This window comes from Corvus brachyrhynchos, unplaced genomic scaffold (assembly GCF_000691975.1).
Source record: "Corvus brachyrhynchos isolate BGI_N302 unplaced genomic scaffold, ASM69197v1 scaffold99, whole genome shotgun sequence".
Taxonomy (NCBI): domain Eukaryota; kingdom Metazoa; phylum Chordata; class Aves; order Passeriformes; family Corvidae; genus Corvus; species Corvus brachyrhynchos.
In genome coordinates this window covers 3,274,904-3,293,272 of record NW_008239778.1, presented here as the reverse complement: position 1 = coordinate 3,293,272, position 18,369 = coordinate 3,274,904, and the positions used below count along the sequence as shown (strand labels likewise).

The 18,369-nt window shown below is 44.5% G+C and overlaps 1 protein-coding gene across 1 annotated transcript in view; it reads left to right on the top strand.

Moving 5' to 3' along the window:
- The window catches only part of MYBBP1A (MYB binding protein 1a), a gene marked incomplete at its 5' end in the record, with an annotated part of 58,658 nt that continues 40,289 nt past the window's right edge, over positions 1-18,369 (top strand). The window contains 20 exons of the mRNA XM_017742970.1: positions 1-54; positions 1,258-1,341; positions 1,747-1,821; positions 2,243-2,350; positions 3,181-3,371; positions 3,661-3,828; positions 4,015-4,132; positions 6,633-6,922; positions 7,573-7,680; positions 8,265-8,390; positions 9,124-9,327; positions 9,974-10,082; positions 10,480-10,567; positions 11,620-11,771; positions 12,513-12,602; positions 13,240-13,365; positions 14,078-14,242; positions 15,291-15,448; positions 16,304-16,438; positions 17,663-17,768. Of these exons, the coding sequence (XP_017598459.1) occupies positions 1-54; positions 1,258-1,341; positions 1,747-1,821; positions 2,243-2,350; positions 3,181-3,371; positions 3,661-3,828; positions 4,015-4,132; positions 6,633-6,922; positions 7,573-7,680; positions 8,265-8,390; positions 9,124-9,327; positions 9,974-10,082; positions 10,480-10,567; positions 11,620-11,771; positions 12,513-12,602; positions 13,240-13,365; positions 14,078-14,242; positions 15,291-15,448; positions 16,304-16,438; positions 17,663-17,768 (2,655 nt within the window). The remainder of the gene's footprint in view (positions 55-1,257; positions 1,342-1,746; positions 1,822-2,242; positions 2,351-3,180; positions 3,372-3,660; positions 3,829-4,014; positions 4,133-6,632; positions 6,923-7,572; positions 7,681-8,264; positions 8,391-9,123; positions 9,328-9,973; positions 10,083-10,479; positions 10,568-11,619; positions 11,772-12,512; positions 12,603-13,239; positions 13,366-14,077; positions 14,243-15,290; positions 15,449-16,303; positions 16,439-17,662; positions 17,769-18,369) is intronic.

The window sequence follows — 18,369 nt, the reverse complement described above, 5'->3', positions numbered from 1 at the left end:
CTGGGAGCCACCCGCGAGGCCGCCCGCCCTGGCTTCAGCTTGGCCTTGGCGCAGGTCAGTGTTTCCCAGCGCGGATCAGAGCCCTTGGCAGCCTCTGTCCATGCCTGGGGTCCCTTTTGCTGTCTGTGCAAGGCTGGAGGCCTCCCTTCTGACCGCTCCTGCGTGCACATGGGAGGGAAGGCTCTCACGATGACTGTAGTGGTTTTAGATGGTGCTACTCTGCTTAAGAAACTCTTAAAAATATGAACTATACCGGTATCACATTCATACTACAGGATTCAGTCCTGCTTCAAGGACTGTCCTTAATTTACAAACTTTGACCAAGTTTTCAATTATTCTGCATTTAGTACTATTGCTGCTTCTTAAAACTGACTTGCCCCTGGTCTTGGTCTGTTGATGTGGGATATATGAAAGGGCAACCCTTTAACAAAGACTTCAGAGTTTTTTCCTCCACAGTGGTTGAGTCTGTGACATAGCAAAGGCTCCCAGCAATTGGGATCACCAGTGGTGTCTGACCTCATCTCACCTGAGAATTTGATAAAGCAGAAGAGCTTATGTGTTTCCCGCTTTGATCAGGGCCTTGCCCATGGTGAAAAATTTGATTACCTCTGTTATGGGGTCAGGTAGTTTCAGCAAAATGTTCTCATTATTAATCTGTCATGTACAGAGAGAAAACCTGGAATATGAGTAACAATATTTGTGTTTGCATGGAATCCTAGAAATGGTTTGGATTGGATGGAACCTTAAAAATCATCTCCTTCCACCCCCCTGCCATGGGCATGGACATCTTCCACTATCCCAGGTTGCTCCAAGTCCTGTCCAGCCTGGCCTTGGACACTTCCAGGGATGGGGCAGCCCCAGCTTCTCTGGGCAGCCTGTGTGAGGGCCTCACCACCTTCACAGGGAACAATTTCTTTCTAATATCTAACCTAAACTGAGCTTCTGTCAATGTGAAGTCATTCCTCCTTGTCCTGGCACTCTGGGACTCCAAAGTCCCTCTGCAGCTCTCTTGGAGCCTCTTTAGGCACTGGAAGAAGCTCTAAGATCTCCCCGGAGCCTTCTCCAGGCTGCACAACCCCAGCTCTCCCAGCCTAGTTCCTGTTCTATACATCTTTACTGATCTGGTTGTCTTTATTCTGGCCTGATAAAGCAGCACATCTGCTGCTGTGCTGAACGACTGTTCAGCTCTAGTTTAGCTTAACCCAATATGTCATGAAATGGAAGAACTGCAAACAGCTATTCCATCTCTCTTCTCAGGTTTTGCAGGCTTTTGAGGAAATTCCACTGTGCAGCATTTTGGAACAGATAAAAGAAAAACACAATCTGGAAAAAGTGAAAAAAGTAAGTCAGCTCATGACAACATTTGCCAACTGCTACTTTAAATTAATTGTTCCCTATTCTTTGAAGTCTTGGTGTATACTGTAGTTTTAGGGTTCTTCTTAAAGCAAATGACTATAATGAAATAACAAATATTTCTAAAAACTGGAAGTTGATGACATTGTCATTTGGCCCTGTTTTAGTTGAGATTTGTCAGTGTGATGAAGAGGTAGTCTAGGACAGTTCTTAAATATTGTGCAGGGGGTTGCTTTTCAGTATGTTCTTTCCATGGTCAGGTGTTCAAGGCTGGATCTTCCTGCCATCTTGTTCCACTGATCATGTAGCTGCATGTGAAATCTAACCTCTCAGGAAAGTAGATTTTCAGCTATTTTCTCTTTCTTCCTTTTTTTTTTTTTTTTTTCCTTTCAGAAACTTGTGAGAAATGCTGCTTTTGGGAACTTTTTTGGAGTCATGGCTCTGTTCCAGTCTGGGCGGCTTGTGAAGGTAACACTGCTGTCAGGTGTGTCAGTTCTGGTTCTGGGGCTTCTGATGTGGAAAGAGGATTGACAGAGGAAGGCTGGGTCACTGGGTAATCGATGCAATGGCAGTTGAAGCATCGAGGTCAGTTCATTTCTATTGCATAACCCATGAACTCTTTGTGCCTTTTTAGTGTCTGTTCCTGAGCAGAATGTAGGAACTGTGTCAAATAGTACAGGAGGTTCCTACTTCTCCTGGAAGGAAGGGGTCTGTTGTCATACCCAGCTGGAAAACACCATTTTGAAAAAAGCTGAGTGGCCTATTAAGAAACAATTGTCTGTTTCTTATTACAAGTAGGCATAAACATCTAAAGAGTGGATTACTACTTGAGCCATCAGCTTAATTTCTGATATATGTCCTCTGTTTTTGGCTTCTCTTTCCTTTCTAGGACCAGAAAGCTCTGCTGGAGAGCATCCAGCTTCTCCAGCAGCTGACAAATTACCAAACGCACCTCCGAGATCTCCCGCGCAAAACTCTTATTGACATCACCTCTGAGGTACAGGCACAGCGCGTGCAGTTGTGGGGGTGGGGTGGGGAGGAAGAGAGGGCTTGGCTTTGGGGTCAGATTTTCCTTTAGTTTGTTCATGGCTGGAAGTTACAGGGAGTGTGGAAGAGTGAGTGTAAACTGTGGGAGCTGTCCCTATATTGCCTGTGGGCAGATGCTTGTATTCTGGGGAGGGTGCTCTGGTTTAGCTTAGTTTGACTTCATCGTGGACAATCCCACAGTCTGTTCTCCAGTTCACCTGCTTGGATGATGTGTTAGACCATCTACTCTTTTGAATAGATGTATGCTGAAAACTCTGAACAGCAAACCACCAAGTCTGGGCCTAAGGTTGAATTTTGGGCTGTGGGGAATGAAATGATGTAGGGACGAGGAGTAAAGAATTCTGAGTATGTAGTAAAAGAAAATAGTTTATTTCCTTTTTTTAAAGTGGACGTTGTTTGTAGATATGAAGACTAGCAGTGTTAAATAAAAATAGAGAGTTTCTGTGTGCGTGGGTTGCCCGGCCTGGGTTGTCCAGGCAGAGCAGTCAGACAGCAAGAGAACAATTGCAGCTGGAGTCAGTTGACCAGAATTGCTGTCTGATGACAACATACTGTCCTACTCCCCATGGTTAAGCACCTGGGACTGTCTGGCAGTCATGGACACATCTGTTACTTATTTTACGTTGTGTCACATAAAGACTATTTCTAGAGTTTCCAGAACACTGCAAGCTTTTAGTAAAATGTCCTCCAATGCAGATACTTTAATGTACTTATTTCACTGCAAGTTAGTAAGATGCCCTCAGATATTTCTCATATGCTTTCACCCTTGTTCCTGTCTAGGTTCCTGAAACTGTGTTTGAGGAGGTCCTGTTTGACATCTTGCAAGGTGACCTCTCTTCAGCCTTCACATCTCCAGAGAACCTGCACCTTTTGCTTGTGGGCATGCAGAAATTCCCCGGTGTTCTGAAACCTAAGAAACTGAAGAAGCTGTTTGGCTCACCTACTGTTGTAAATAAGGAAAATATTTCCAGGTAAGTTCTTAAATAAGGAGGTTTAAATGAACATTCTTTTTCTCTTGGCTAGCAGTGAGAGAAATATGGCTGTGATTCTGATCCCTGCCTGTATTTGCCACTACAGGTGCTGCTACGGGTTAGGTGTTAATTGTTATGCAGATTCCCAAGTTATGGTTGTGTCATTTCTCCCAGGAGGCACAGCCTGCAGTTCTTGGGAAATGTTCTGTGTCCTTCGGCAGGATGAATTTGGCCTTCTGCAATTCCCTTCCAGGTCAGATCTCTCACATTATTTTATTCCTTCTTCTAGACTTGTAGAGCTTCTGAAAAGTGCTGCCAAGTCTGAGAAGGAAGACAAGAAATTGCCCAGTGTAGTATTTGATTTGCTACAAGTTGCATTGAAGGAAGGTGCTTTTGAACTGTTCTGGAATGAAGTTGTGGAGAATGGGCTATTGAAGGAGAAATCAGGACCTGTGAGGTTTGTTTTAACATACACTGTTGGTCATTTCCTATGTTATCCTTCCGTTTCTTGACTCAGGGATTTTGACTTACATCTCTCTGCATGCTCCTGTAGCCTGCCCCAGCACTCCCTCTTTGTCTTACCCCTGTGTGTGGATTTACTGCTGTGCCTTAGCCTGAGGGAATGTTCTTTGTTCCCACTCAGTTACATGTGCTACCGATTGCTGGGCAGTGCTCTCCCCTTGCTGTCCATGGAGCAGCTGCAGGTGGTTCTCAAAGGGAAGGTGATGCTGCACTATGGAGAACATGTGGTAGCGACTCAGGTAGGTCTTTGAACAAGCTAAAGGCCATGTCTTGAGCACAAGTTCTCTGCCCCACTTCTAGTTTCAAATCATCTTGTATAAAAAAAAGTTTATGTAGTTTTAGACCTTGAACTCTTATGAAAAGCAAGGTTATTGTTTGACCACTGGTTGCAGTGGACTGAGTATAGCCTGTGTTTGATTGTCATTGCCTATTTTAAGGGAATGGAAACTGTTCAGCACTGCTCCACCTGCTTTCATTGCCGCTGCCGAGAAAGCTCTAATGATGGGGGAAGCAGAGGAAGGGCAGCCCTCAGCAAATTGACAGTGTCATGTGGCATCCTTTAACAGTCCCTTTGGTTTTGTGTATCCAGAAGCTCCTTTTTGTTTATCATTGTGCTGGGTGTCGCATGAACATTGGAACACAAAGACAAAAAGGGACGACTCGTGCTTTTGTTTGTTAGTGCTTGTTTCACTAAGCACATCTGAGGTTTAAGCACAAAATTTATTTGGACTTGGATTTTGGAACTCCTCTTCCTCCTTCCCTTCTGGGAAGCCAGCAAACAACATGACCCGGTAATAAATGGAGGAAAAATAAAAGGGGAATACTGATAAAAATAGGTTTTAGCTTGGCTTTTTGTGGTAACGCAATCCCAAACCTCCTCATGTGGGCCCAAAAATAGTTGTTGTCTCTGGGGAGAAATAGGTCTGTGTGATCTTTTTGTTCTGTTATCAAAGCAGCAATAGATGTGTGGGTTTGCTCTGCAAATACTGCGTACCATGGTGCCTGCCTAAATGGACCAAGCTTTCTCCAGGATTTATCCACTGGCTTAGTAGTTTTCCTATTTCTTACTTTTTGTGCTTGTTGCACAGTAAATTAGGCTGTGCTCTTCCATGTGCATCAAAAATTTGTTAATTTGGTTCCTGTCTGAAGTGTACAAATCCTGTGAAGATAATGAGACTAAATGGAAGGAGATGCTCCTAATATTGTTGATGATGAGAGAGTAGAAAAGATCTTCGTTTGAATTAGATTCTGTTTTTGGGGTTTATTTTGTTTTGTTTCTTGACATAGGTAGGTTGTTTTGGGAAGTAAATGCTGTTACCTTGCACTTCCTTATGGGATTCTGGTGATTGTTGGAGATGGAACTAGACAAAGCTGGAGTCTGATATCTACTGGCAGTTATCCTCCTGATTCTACTTTATCAATAAGGGAGCAAATAAACCTGATTCGCTTTTCTTGAGAGGTGATTGTTGAACCCTCTGTTGAGGGCTATGAGCCTGTTTACAGTGTCTTTCCTGGAGTTTTTCTCCCGGTTTTCATATTGGTGCACAAGTACTGAGTTCTCCAACAGTAGAAGCAGGAGCTTGCTAGATTGTGTTTTTTCTGAGATCTCTTTCAGGGCTATTTATGTTATAATTGGATGGATTTGTAGTTAATTACAAGTTTATAGCTCCTTTATTTGAAAGAACAGTGTTCCCTAGACTTTCATTACTGTTTTGCTCCTGCTAGGTCACTGTATTGAATGTGACAGTAGATCAAACAAGTTGTTTTATTAATTTAAAAAAAGATGTGTTGGACTTCTGGAATGAAACCGCCTCTTTGAGATTTCTCCAGTTAAGCATATATTTTTTTTCCAGAGCAAGTTGAGTGGGATTGAACACTGTGGGCTATGAAAGACTGTAAGGGATTGGGATGCATGGTGAAATGGGACATGTCCTGGTCGTCTCTATGCTGCTGGACAGTGTCCAAGGCCAGCAGCCTGCCAGCTGTATGGCTTGTGGGGCAGTGGCAGGACCGAAGATAAGACTTAGCACAAAACAGCCACACTTCAGGGTTTGAGTTTAAGCTAAAACATATCAATTCCCCCTCCTTTCAGAATGCCTCAATGCTTCTGAGACACCAGGGAGAGGAGGTGGCATTTATTCTAACCCCTGTAGGTCAGCAGGCTCCAGGGCTGCTAGATGAAACTGGAATTGATGGTGGGGAATTTCCAAATCTAGGGAAACTCTAAGGCAGATGATGTGAGAAACACCCTGGAACTTTCACACAAAGTAAAGAGTTGATCAGCCTGAGAGCTTAGTTGCACTGACCAGCATGTGGTCAGTCTACTGAAGCCTCACTGTTCTGGAAGGTGCAAGTTACAAGGTTGATGTTGGTACATGGCAGGATTCTGTGGTTGCTTACAGTGGCTGCTGCTGTGAGAGGAATACCATGAGGTGAAATTGATGACTGACTGTAAGCCTTAGGACAAATATTCAGGCATGTGACTTTAATTTACTTACTGCAGCCAAATTCTTTCATGTGATTTACACTGGAAGTGTTCAAGGCTAGGTTGGATGGGGCTTGGAGCAGTCTGATCTAGTGGAAGTTGTCCCTTCAGGCCCATGGCAGGGAGTCGGAATGAGATGAACTTTGAGGTCCCTTCCAGCCCAGGCCATTCTATGATTCTATGATTTGTATTTACAGAGCCACTCAGGCTGAGTATGAAGTTCCTAACCTGCTTCTTTTGACCGTGTTTTTCAGTTTCCACAGGGATTTAAGTTTGCTACAGAGATGGAGGGATATATAGATACCTTTTTGAGTGGCTGCGATGACCCAGAGAGGCAGCTGGCCGTGATGATGGGCTTCTCTACCCTTACCAATCAAGGGAAGCCAGTGTTGTTGAGTACTTCCAGGGTAGTCAGACATCTGCAGGCAGTGGCCTTGCAAAAATACATCTGCTGGCTCAAAGACATGTTCCTCAGGCCAGACTTGGACTGTTGTTTAGACTTCTCAAGTAACCGGCAAAAACAGAACCGGGAAAATGCAGACATGTGAGTACATGGGTATTGCACCTTCTTCTCAGCATTTGCTGGTTCCCTTGCCATGAGTTGACAATCGTTTATTTGCTCGGTCTCAGAAAGTTTAGCCCCAGCATCTGACTCTTCTGCTGGGACAAAATTCAATCCTGCAAATTCTGCAAGCATAGTGAAAACCAGCCAGCCTGCCCAAAGCAGACTGGATCACCAAAAGAGCCTTTTCTCTTCTTTTTCTAGCCCTGACATTTGCTTTGGAGAATATGTCCCATGATTTCCTCTTTCACTACAGCTTCTCAGGTCTTTGTAGGAATTGTCCCTCTCTTTTATCTCTGTATTAGACACACTGGCACTCAGGCCAGGTTATGTGTTACCTGTGCACCTATAAACCTCACTCTACTGACTGCTGCAATTCTTGAAGCGCTTTTTGCTCACCTGCAGAATCTCTGTGGAGTAAATAGATTACCTTTTGCATAGTAAAAGGCAAACTTGAGAAGATTATATCTCTTCTTTTGTACCTGTTGCTTTGTTACTACGTAACTTTGCCAATTCTAGTGTAAAGCCTCTAAATATCTGAAAGTCACCTCTTGATGTAGTGGATTGTGTGGTGTGTATTTATGTTGGGTTAGTGTTCAGACTGCTGATGGTACCCACCTTCTTATTCAAAGAGCACACCAGAAGGCTGCTCGATTGAGAAAATGGATCATCCACCGACTGGTTAGCATCACTGAAAGTGCAACGAAAAAAGAAGAGAGCCTTGTGATGGACATTGCCAGGTGAGACTGATGTAAAGACACGTGTGCTTGGGATAATTCTTTTTAGCTCAACAGCAGTATTCCAGATAAGCTGTCCCCATGACACTAGGAAAATCCAGTAATGGAAATACTCCATAATAAATAATTTAGGAGACTATATTGTGTTTTCAAAATACCTTCTGCATAACTGGACTAACCTGTGCCGTAAGTAGTTGTCACTTAAACCCACATTAGTCCTCTTTGTTTTCCATAAATTTTCCATTCCTACTTGCCTAAACTGCTTGAAGATTTTACTTGTAACATCAGGTCTTAATAGGTATTTATCTGTCACTTAAAGTGTCTTGGAGAATATGATCCACATCTGACAGTCTGAGTATTGTGTTTTGTGGCCTTAAGTGTTGGTGCTTCACTTTTGTGAAGTCCTGAGCATCTTCTTCTCTTCTTTACCCTGTGTATCTCGAGAAAAGGGTCTCATTGTAAATAGTGGTTTTTTCAGTGCTTGGACTTCTTGAATGTGGCGCTGTTTGGTTTGCACACATGGGCTGATTTTGCTTTGTTATGACCAATCTGGGTTTTCATTTTGTTCCTATTTCTGTCTGTTCTAGGTTTTGCTTCTTCCATGCTTTCTTTGTTGCTAAGAAAAAGAATTCCCAGATAGCTGAGGCGAGTGTCCTTCCATCAGAGCCCTTAAATGAACGGGATCATATGGAGACAGAAAACTACTTCTTTGGGTAAGTATTTGATTGTGTGCTTTAAGCTTGGAAATTTCTCTTTTTTCCTGAGGATGAGATCAGCTTGTGAATGGTGAGGCAAGACGTTTGGAATGGTAGGCTGCTTTTGGAGGATTTCTTTGACTCCAGCACCAGGGAATGGCTTTTTTTAAGGAGATCCTGAATGGATTTTTCAAAGATCCATGTTTTGTCCATGGCAAATCTGATGTGTATGTGTGAGATGATATGGCAGATGTGGAGCTGAGCTCATACTGCTTTTTCCTATAGTATTTCCATTGCCTCTTGCAAGCTGGAAGGGGAAGGACCCAAGAGGGAGGTGCTGGGGTTGTGCTTGTGGCCGTTGGCTTTCTGCCCACTCTGTGTGTGAGGTGCTGGTGACTCCACAGCCCTCCCTGTACTAAGGGAGATAGAGTTGGTAATAGATGTTTTTAGATGATTGCCAAACCTCAGTAGAAGGAAAGCAAAGGACATGGTGGGACACAGAGTGGGAAACAGCTGAGATTAATTGTGTCCTTGAGAGCACCAGATGTGCTTGGGGCCACAAAGATAATGAGCTCTACATTACTGTCTTGTGTACATGTGTGGGTTGAAAGTTGGGCACTGTCAGTCTGGGTGGCAGTGAGTGCCCAGAGCTGTAGGATGAGAGTGCTTTGCTGGTGGGCGTTATTTTGGAAAGTGGGAGCAGGCCATTTGGTTCCTCTGACAGTAACATGCTGGCTGTCTTTCTTTGCAGGTTACTTCAGACATTAAACACCCTGCCTGTTTTGGGGGATACAGCAAAGGCTGCAGCCTTGAGAGAGAAGCACGTCCATGGTGTGACTGCAGATGGGAAGCTGTGGGTCTTTCTTCTCGTTGAATATGCCAACAAGCTGCTCTCCAGTGAGCATGTCAAAACTGTGAAACCTTTTACCAAGGAACAGAGGGATATCTGGGAAAGGTGAGAGGCTTGGGAAACTGGGTGCTAGACTGGTGAAGTGAGAAAGGTGGGAAAGCCGTGGTCTTGGTCTCTCTTTGGGACAGTAGAAGAGACATTGTATTCTCTCTGCCTCCTGCTGTTCTGGTTGCTGTAGCACAGCCATTTCACAGGCCCTGGCAGTTCTTTTCTTTCCTTTGAGTATCCTGCACCCATGCCTGGGTTTCGGAGTATCTTTCTGTTTCTTTTCACCCCATTCCTTTCTTCCTCTTCCTTCTATGTGTTAATTATGTGATAGCTGTGTCCTTTTCTGTTTTTGCTCATAGTCGCTCTCCCAGACACGATTGTAACAGTCTGCTCATCTTTTCTCCTAATAATGCCTGTACAAACTTCTCAATGACTCTTTTCTGAGTTCAATTTTCTATAAAGGTCTAGCCTTGGCTGTGGTATTAGGAATGCAGTCTGTGCACAAGTGCTGTTTTTTTATAACCCACATTCAGTGAGATACTGTTATTGGGTTAAGATTGTGTACCGTATGTGTATCCAATGCCAATAAATTAAATGTCAACTATACAAAACAGTACTACAGTTTTGGTCACATTTTTAGTCTGATCATATGAGAAGATTGCTGTTGTAATTGCAAAAAACTCAGAGAGGTTTCTTTCTTCAGAACACTTCAGTCTGTGAAGAATCTGCAGAAGAAGGAAAACAAATCAGACAGTGCCAAAGTTGGTGCTTTCCAACAACTTCTGCTTTCAATGGCCATTCATCTTTTCAAGGTAAGACCTCTGAAGAATATTTCTGTGGTATAAAACATGCTGATAGCTGCCTTTCTGAACACCAAGATGGGGAGTTTCTCTGTGTTCGGAGATCCAGCCTTTCAGAACCTCTGGCTTCTGAAAATAGGCAACTGGCAGCTAATAAACTGTGATTCTTACACTACCCATAGATCTGTAAGGGGCAAAGCTTGGCCTGAGCATTAGTTCTGCCCTTGATTTGCTGCTGACTGGAGCAATTTTTACTTAATTTCATGGTTTTTTTCTGCAAAAGAGTTATAGTAGTTGACTGTAATATTTGTACCTGTTTAGAGTGGTCCTTAGATTTGGAGCATATTCCTTCTGTTGTTGTTGGTAGTGGGGAATTCTGAGCCTTTACTGTCTGCTTGTGATCAAACAGAATCAGTCTGAAACACTGGATGTTCTGAGTGACCTTCTGAGCTGCACAGAGAGGGCGTTCAGCAAAGAAGCCAAGAAGAAGAAGACTGGTGAGTCCTTCCTGCAGAAAGAAAGGGAGTGGGATTGGCAGTGGTCTGTCAAAGACAGAAGATGGCAGTTCTGCATTAGTGAAGCACTCTGCATTGGTTCTGGCTTGATGCACTTACCCCCAGTAGAATCCCTTCTTCATTCTCTTTCCGTGCCTAAGTCTTCTGCTCCAGCTCTCTGTCAGGGGGTTGTGTTCCTGTGTGCCTCGGAAAGGAGAGCTGAGCTCCACAGCCACCCTTGTTTGGGTGAGCACTCCAAGGGAGTTCACTCTTGAGTTGTTGTTCTGTGTGGGCCATGAGCTTGACTGGTGGTGAACTGGTGGTGTCTGCCTGGCAAAGCTGTGGGCTCGAACACCTAGCAGGCATGAAACATGTTTTCTTCTTTGCTTGAGTTCTGAGCAAACTAAGTGTGTCCTGGGTGCATACACAGCGTGTTTGGAGACGGAGGCTGATCCTTGTTTGGGGCCTGTGGGTCCTCTACGTTGGGACTTGACCAGGAAAAAACTTGGCTTGATCTTTTGATTTCCTCTCCAACTGTGGTCTTGTTCTCCTGAAATCTGCGTAAATCAATTTGAGGGCACTGTGAAAATAAAAGCTGTAATTCTTTGGTGGTTTGGTTGGTTGTAGATCAGGATTTCCAAACTTTTGGACTAAAGGACGAATTTCAAATGCCATCACTTTTCATGGGCTGCTGCGACTTCTGATTTCATTGAAAACGCTATAAAATGCGTATACTTTTGCTAACCAGCTGCTAATTGCTTTACTGTGGCCAAGCAGGTGTCATGGGACTTGCAGAACTGCTAATCTAAGTAATGATTTAATAAATAGTAGCTCTTGTTACCTGGTAAGGCTTTGCAGTGGTCAAAAGACCATTTCAAGCATGTTTCTCCCTGTAGTTTCTCCCTCCCAGCCTTCTGGTCTGTGTTGCTGAGTGGGTACTTTGAAGAGTCAGCTAGAAGGACAATTCTATTTTTTATTCCTTGGTGAATTTTTCTGTAGTTTCTTACTGATGTACCAACGCCTCTTCCTGTCATTGTTTGTTTGTTCCTGTGCAGACATCTCAGAGCCAGGATGGGTTGAAGTGATGGTGGAAATCCTTCTCTCCCTCCTTGCCCAGCCCAGCCTCCTCTTACGTCGGATTTCCAAGAGTGTGTTTGTATGGATATGCCCCAACCTGACCAAGAGGGGCTTGCAGCTGATCCTGGATGTAAGTGAGGCACTAGCAGGGCCTTGTACTGTTTGCCTGTTTTGTCTCTAACAGATGTGTGTACTAGCACGTCTCGATTTTGGGTTTAATTTAAAGTCTACTTGATTTAGGAAATGTCCGATGATGTGTGCTACTGAATTTGAACTGTAGTTTAGAGAGAGTTGGGGCTTTTTTTTGTTTGTTTTTGTGGAGGAGGAGTTTGTTTCTTGGGTGTTTTTGTTTGGTTGTTTTTTTACAGGAGCTTGAGATCTGCTAACTTTAAGCTGTATTATTTGGTAGTTTTAGGCTGAAGAAATTCCTGGGTCAGTTTATATAACTGGTAGATCTTACATGTGAGTATAAATGGTAGCATTTCTTTTTTCTAGAAAGGTGGTTTTTTCATAGATGTGCTAAAAATAAGTGACACTAAAAATCTGAGTTGGTTGTACCACTAAGAAGTGTGGTGTCTACTGAGAAAGTAATGTGTGGATTGCAAAGATGGGCTGTCAGGTACTTTGCAATGAACCAACTGCTTCATTTGTAACAAACCAAGATGTGCGATGCCACTGGCCTCTTCAGTTTTCTCCACATTTTTTGTTACTTACAGAAAGACCTTGGCATGTTAACAAGCAGAAACTTAATGTCCTCACTTAAAATTTTGTTATTTAGCTGGTTTACTGTGCTGAAATTTCTGTCTGTTGTACACAAGAAATGCTTTAAAACAAAACATTGAAAAAACACAAGTGCATTTTTTTTTGGTAGGTTTTTGACCCTAACCAAGAACAAAATGAAGAAAGTGCAGTCGTTGTGATGGAAGAATCGAACAAAAAGACCAAATCTTCACAGGACATGGTAATTGTGCCATTGCCAGTGACAAACACTCTTCATATCCTTAGTGTATAATGTTTCTCCTGAGCTGTGGTAAGAGATTAACATCATTTTTCTATTTGAGGAAAACAGCTGTCGCTCTATTAAGATTTACTTTAAAGGTGCAACACACAAATGGCTTGTTGGAAGTGCATGCTTGAGTCTCTTGGCCTGCTGTTGTAGGTGTGGCTGGTTGAATAGATGCCTTTCTGAGAAGAAATAGCTGCATCCTAGAATGAGCACAGGCCTCTCCTTTTGGCAGCCACAGACAGAATCGTGGCTGTGATGCACAGCCAGCTGGATTCCAGATCTCACTCTTTTAAGGACTGTAGAGATTCAAGTCACAGGCATCGGCAGAGAGGAGGGTCACATGGGAGCTGTTCCTTGGAAGCTTCTCTTTGATACTTATTTAATATGACAGAGAAGTCTGTATTATGTTCCACTTTTAGCTCTTGTGGAGACATGATACCCCATTATCTGAGGTGTCTGTACTTGAACCTGAGGGCTAGAAGGAAAGCAGTAGGGGAGGGGAGGGTTGAGTTTTTATTTCTGAACAGTGACACTTCTGAGAATTGAGTTCATCTTGTATGGTGGGCTCAGGAGATGAACTTTCCTTCCTTAGGATGAGGAAGGAAGTGAGGATTCCTCGGATGAAGACAGCACTGACAGTGGAGATGAGGAGAGTGAAGAAGTTGATGATAATTTTCGCAGTCAGCTGATGAAAGTTCTCCAAGCAGGGAATACTTTGGTATGTTTTTACTGCCTACCTTGATACAGATAGCAGGAGTTTGGGGTGGTGGGAGATGATCTAGTAACCCACATCCTGCCTGAACTCATGGAGTCACAGCCCTGGCAGCCATCTTTGTATGGCACTTAAAACAGCTCAGGATCTAAGGTGAGCTGTGGGAATAAGTCACTTGTTCTTTTATTTATTGTTCCTAAGAGCACTTTATGTTCCTTGAGTACTTTAGCTTGTCCAGTCTAGCCTGACACAGCTTGTGCTCCTGCCTGTAATAAATGAGATTGATGTGAACTAAAGCACTGAGATACTGTTCCGTGTGTTGGCTGGCCTGTGTGGAGGAGTGTTCCTTGAAGGCTACTCTGGAGAGTTACTGTAGCAGTGATAGAGTTTGGTTTAATGATTCCCATAAAGGTTGCAGACTTAGGAACATATGAAACGCTTTACTGAAGGAGAAACAGCACAGAGAGAGTCAGGTCAAAACTTCAGCCTCTTTCCTCTTCTGATCCTCTCAACATGTTAGTGCTGTGCAGCCAGATTACCTGATGGGAAATATAAGTGAGATTTCTCATGGGCCTGAGCATCTGTGTTCCTTCCCTGCAGTATTATTCTGGGTTAACTATATCCCTACTGGAGTGTGGTCTTGGCTCTGGTTCCCTCCCCCCTGTCTTTTTGAAGTATATGAGTTGATGAGTTGGGTTTTGTCTTCTAAAATCAAAAGGAAGGAGATAAGAGTGATGAAGAGCTGGATGATGAGGCTATGATGGCTCTTGACAAGAACATCTCAGCCCTTTTTGCTGAGCAGCAGAAACGGATCCAGGCGAAGAAAGATGAGAAAGACAGAATGCGGAAAGAGAAGATTCTACGGAGGGATTTCAAGGCTAAGGTGGGAGAGAAGTGTTTGGTGTGAAGACCTCTGGCTTAGTAGCATGTTAGTTGGAGCCTATGCATGCGGTGAGCTACCTAACACTGAACAGCTTGGACATTCACATATATTGTGAGCTCCTGGAAGCTAGGACTGGATTGTTCTGGCTTTGTACAGCACCTGGCACGCCACTGTTGGGATCAGTGACTGAGGCTTCACAGGCCTGTTTAAAAACCAGGATTGTGCTGTCAAGAAGTTCACCGTGGTTTTCATTTGCTGATCTGAAATGCTTAAATTTATAAGATCCTTTCCTGCAGCTACCCAAAGAGGTTTGTCAGTTTTTGTAAACTGGACAAGCTTGATGTTCCTTAGTGAGACGTGCATAAAATGCCTCGGGTCATTTTGCAACATAAGCTTTTATTGGCTTGTTATGCCCATAAAATCAGGGGGGATTGTAATAAACGCCCTGGTTGGTTGTAAATGTAATGCTGAGTTCAGGCCGCCTGGCGTCAGCATGGACCTTCTGGGACATTCCAGCATCCAGGGACAACTCCAGCCGCTCCCAGACAGAAGTGGGAGTCAGTAGTCAGGTTAGCCAAGGTGAAGGCTGAACAGTGAAGTGAGCCAGTGGCTCTACTTCGTTTCCTTTCTGATGCTATTTTATGAAAAAGGCTGATTTTATGCTAATGTACTGTCTGGAATTCAAGAGGGGCTTGCAGGGGTGAGAGCTGTCAGTCAGTGGTGCTAACAGGGACCTGTGCCAGGTCAGAGTGGCTGCAGGTCTGGCCAGGTGACACTGATTCTTGTAACTGTTCTTTCTAAATGGTGTCACTGCATGAAATAAAGTTGAAGCCAACAGACAACTCTTAATCCTCAGTTTCAAATTTTAATTTCCAGTTTCCCATGCCCTAACTGTACAAATGATACCAGAATGTGTACAGATCTCAGCTGCAAATAATTTCTTCAGCCCCTTCCAGCTGCTCCATAGCCTACTGGTAGCTGCTCTAGGTAAATCCATCTTGTTTCACTGTCTGCTGTACTCCTCACGTCAGCAACTCTGTGATTGCAGGTGTTGGATCTGATCGATGTGTTCCTGGTTAAGCAAGCAGAGAACCCCTTGGTGTTTGATATCATTGAGCCACTGCTTCAGCTAATTGAACAGTGCATGAGCTCAGACTCTGACAAGCAGGAGGTTGACTTCCTCCAGAAAACAGCCAGTATCTTCAAGTAAGTATCCTTAGACCTCCAGATAATAGACAATGGCTTTTGATAAACAGCTGTGGTATTGGTTGAACACCAGGAGCTGGCCTAAGGCTGAAGGCAGTTGCTATGCTTATAGGTTGTGTAGGGTTAGATTACAAGCACCACACATATACACAGTGCTTAGTTATAACCTGCAGGAAAGGAATTAGGGTCTGGATTTTCTAGGCTAAAGGACTTCAAGTGTCAAACCTGTTTGCAGGTGGGAGCCTCAGGAACTAACACAGGTATTGCAGGTATGGAGCCATGTCACTGAATACCTCCATGGGCCTCTGGCCTCTGAGTCTGACATGCAACAACTCCCAAGGCTTACAGGATTGCTGCTGTGGCTGGAACAAACACTCAACAAGTTATTTCTGAGACAGGCAGAGTGCAAATCCTCTGTTCAGGGCCAGAAGTGAGGGATGATACCAGCTAGACAGACTTAATGCATTCTGTGTCACGTGTGTCCTCTGTGCACCACTTCTTGACATCCTCAGCACTCTCTAAAGCATTTTCAGTGCTGCTCTCTCGCCCCAGTTGAGAAGCAGTTGTGAAGTAACAAGGTTTACAGGGTAAAGGTAGCCAGTCCCCTTTGTGGGAGCTCTGAAGGGAAGTCAGCTCTGATGCCTATATTTGTGCTTGAAGGTGAAGAGTGGTTAAGTGTTCTCACCCTTCTTGCCACAGCCACGTGCTGCCCACAGCTAGCATTGTTTCTTATCACTCAGTGTGTTCTGGTTTTGTTCTCACTCACCCTGATAAAGTGATAAGTGTTCCTGGCCATCTGTTCCCTAGAGCTCTCTCTGTAGGTAATGGCTTTGGGTTTGTTTTAATGCTTTGCAGGAACTCGCTGTGCCGCAATAAGCAGTACTGCAAGAGAGTGGCCTCCCTGCAAGAAGATGTGCACGCTTTAGTGCAAAGACTTGTCAAGAAAGCCTGCAAGCACACCGACTCTGCAGTGGCTCTCTATTACTTCAGGTGAGTGTTCATAAGGAGCATCTCTGCTGATGCTGGGAGATCTGAGCAGGTGTGGTGTTGTGTGTTAAAGAGTCTGGGAAGCGAGAGCCTCGCAGAAGGCTTGGTACCAGCATCTGTGTCTTACATAAGGACTAGTCACTCCTGGCAATCGGAAGCATTTTCAAGCATGTCTGTTTTTTGGTGGTTGTCTTTTATAGCTTCTGTGATACAGAAATGGTCTGGTACAGCTTTGCTGTGGCTGGTGGGAAGTGCTTTCTTGTGGCTTCTTCTGGGAGTAATGCAGTGTGTGTGATTCAGTGGGGGATGAGTGTAATTCCTAGTCAACCTGTGATGATTATTCTTTAAATGCAGTGTTTACTGTCTCCATGATAGCACAATGAGGACAATAGTGATCAAGTCCTGACTGTACATACCAGTATTTTCTCCTTTGCTGTAGAACACAGGAAAATTAGGATAAGCCAGATACGTATTTGTTAGAAAGATGAGTGTTCTTGCTGTTCCGTGGTGTAAATGGGAGTGCCATTTACCAGCAGGCTCTCTTGTGACATGCAGCCAGTTTCATGAGGACTTTCATACTCAGTCTGGGATTTTTTGACTCAACTGTGTGTGCAGTGGGTACCATGTTGCATAGTCAACCCAGTGTCACTGGACAGTGTTGGCTCTGCAGCACATCTGCCCCGTGGCTGTGCAGGAACCGTGGTACTTCTGGCAGCACAGGGCTGGCTGTGTGTGCTGCATGGCTCCCTGACAGCTTCCCAGCAGTGGCAGTCCTCAGTGGAGCAGTGCGCAGTAAATACTGCGTTTTCCAAAAGCGCAGAGGTTTGCACGCTCTCCCAATGGATATGCCTGAGTTCTCCAGCACGTGGCAGCTGGGGCTGAGAGGCCATGCTGCAGCATTGGCTGAGCTGTGCAGGCTCAGAAATCCTGGGCAAGTGCAGAACTCCTCCAGCAGTGCAAAAGCTTGAGCTTGAGGAAACCAGGCTGATAGTGGGCATATCTGACTGTGAAAACAGTAAATAATATAATGATTCAGCTTCCTAAGATTTCTCTGTCTTTAGGTCTGGCCAGAGTGGGTTAGACTGAGAGAAGGGGCCCTCGCAAATTCTGTAACCATCTTTGCTACAGAATAAGCTGCCTGTGCTGCTTGGCCGCTGCCCTCAGGTGGCTTTGCAGTGGCACTGTGGCACTGTGGTAACTGCTGTGTTCTTCCCTTTTCTTCTATAGTGCCTCATTATACCTGCTGAAAGTGTTGAAAGGAAACACAGCATCAACTCTGCCTCCCCCTGAGACAGAGAAACAGAGTGACAGCAGGGCGAAGCAGGCGTGTCAGGTAAGACATGAGGCTGCTCCTTAGGATGTGTTTTTTGCCAGTAAAGCTGCATTACCTGGTTTTGCTGAGTGGGCCTTGCTCGTTCATTGTCACTGGGCCTGCTGCTTGCAGGTACCTGTCTTCATGATTTCAATAACACTGGAAAGTTCCCCATCCCTTTCTGGCCCTCACCCTCCTGCCTTTCAGTGCCTGCTTGCCCACAGGCACACGGGCAACTGATTCAGTGGATCCAGGTTGTCCAAAGAAGCCTGATGTGTATTTGTGCTGTTCTCCTCCCTGATTTGCTGTTTTTTCCATTAAAGTCCTGGCAGTCACTCTGAGTTTTTTTCCAGAGGGTGCTGAGGAGCAGGAAGAGACAGATGTGGATGAGAGTAAATTCCTATTCCCCTGAGGTTTGGTCTAAGGTGAAGGGTGAAGAGTGTGTGGAGCAGCCCTGATTTTGGTGGTAGTTGTTTGGAGGGAGACTTCATCTGACTGTGCTACAGGTGTCCATTACTAGGGGACCCTTACTCTTGATCCCCTAGCACCTACTGTGTCTGCCGCATTTCACAGTATGGTGACCCTTTATATTGGGCAGCCCACTCCAGTTGCCTCCACTAGA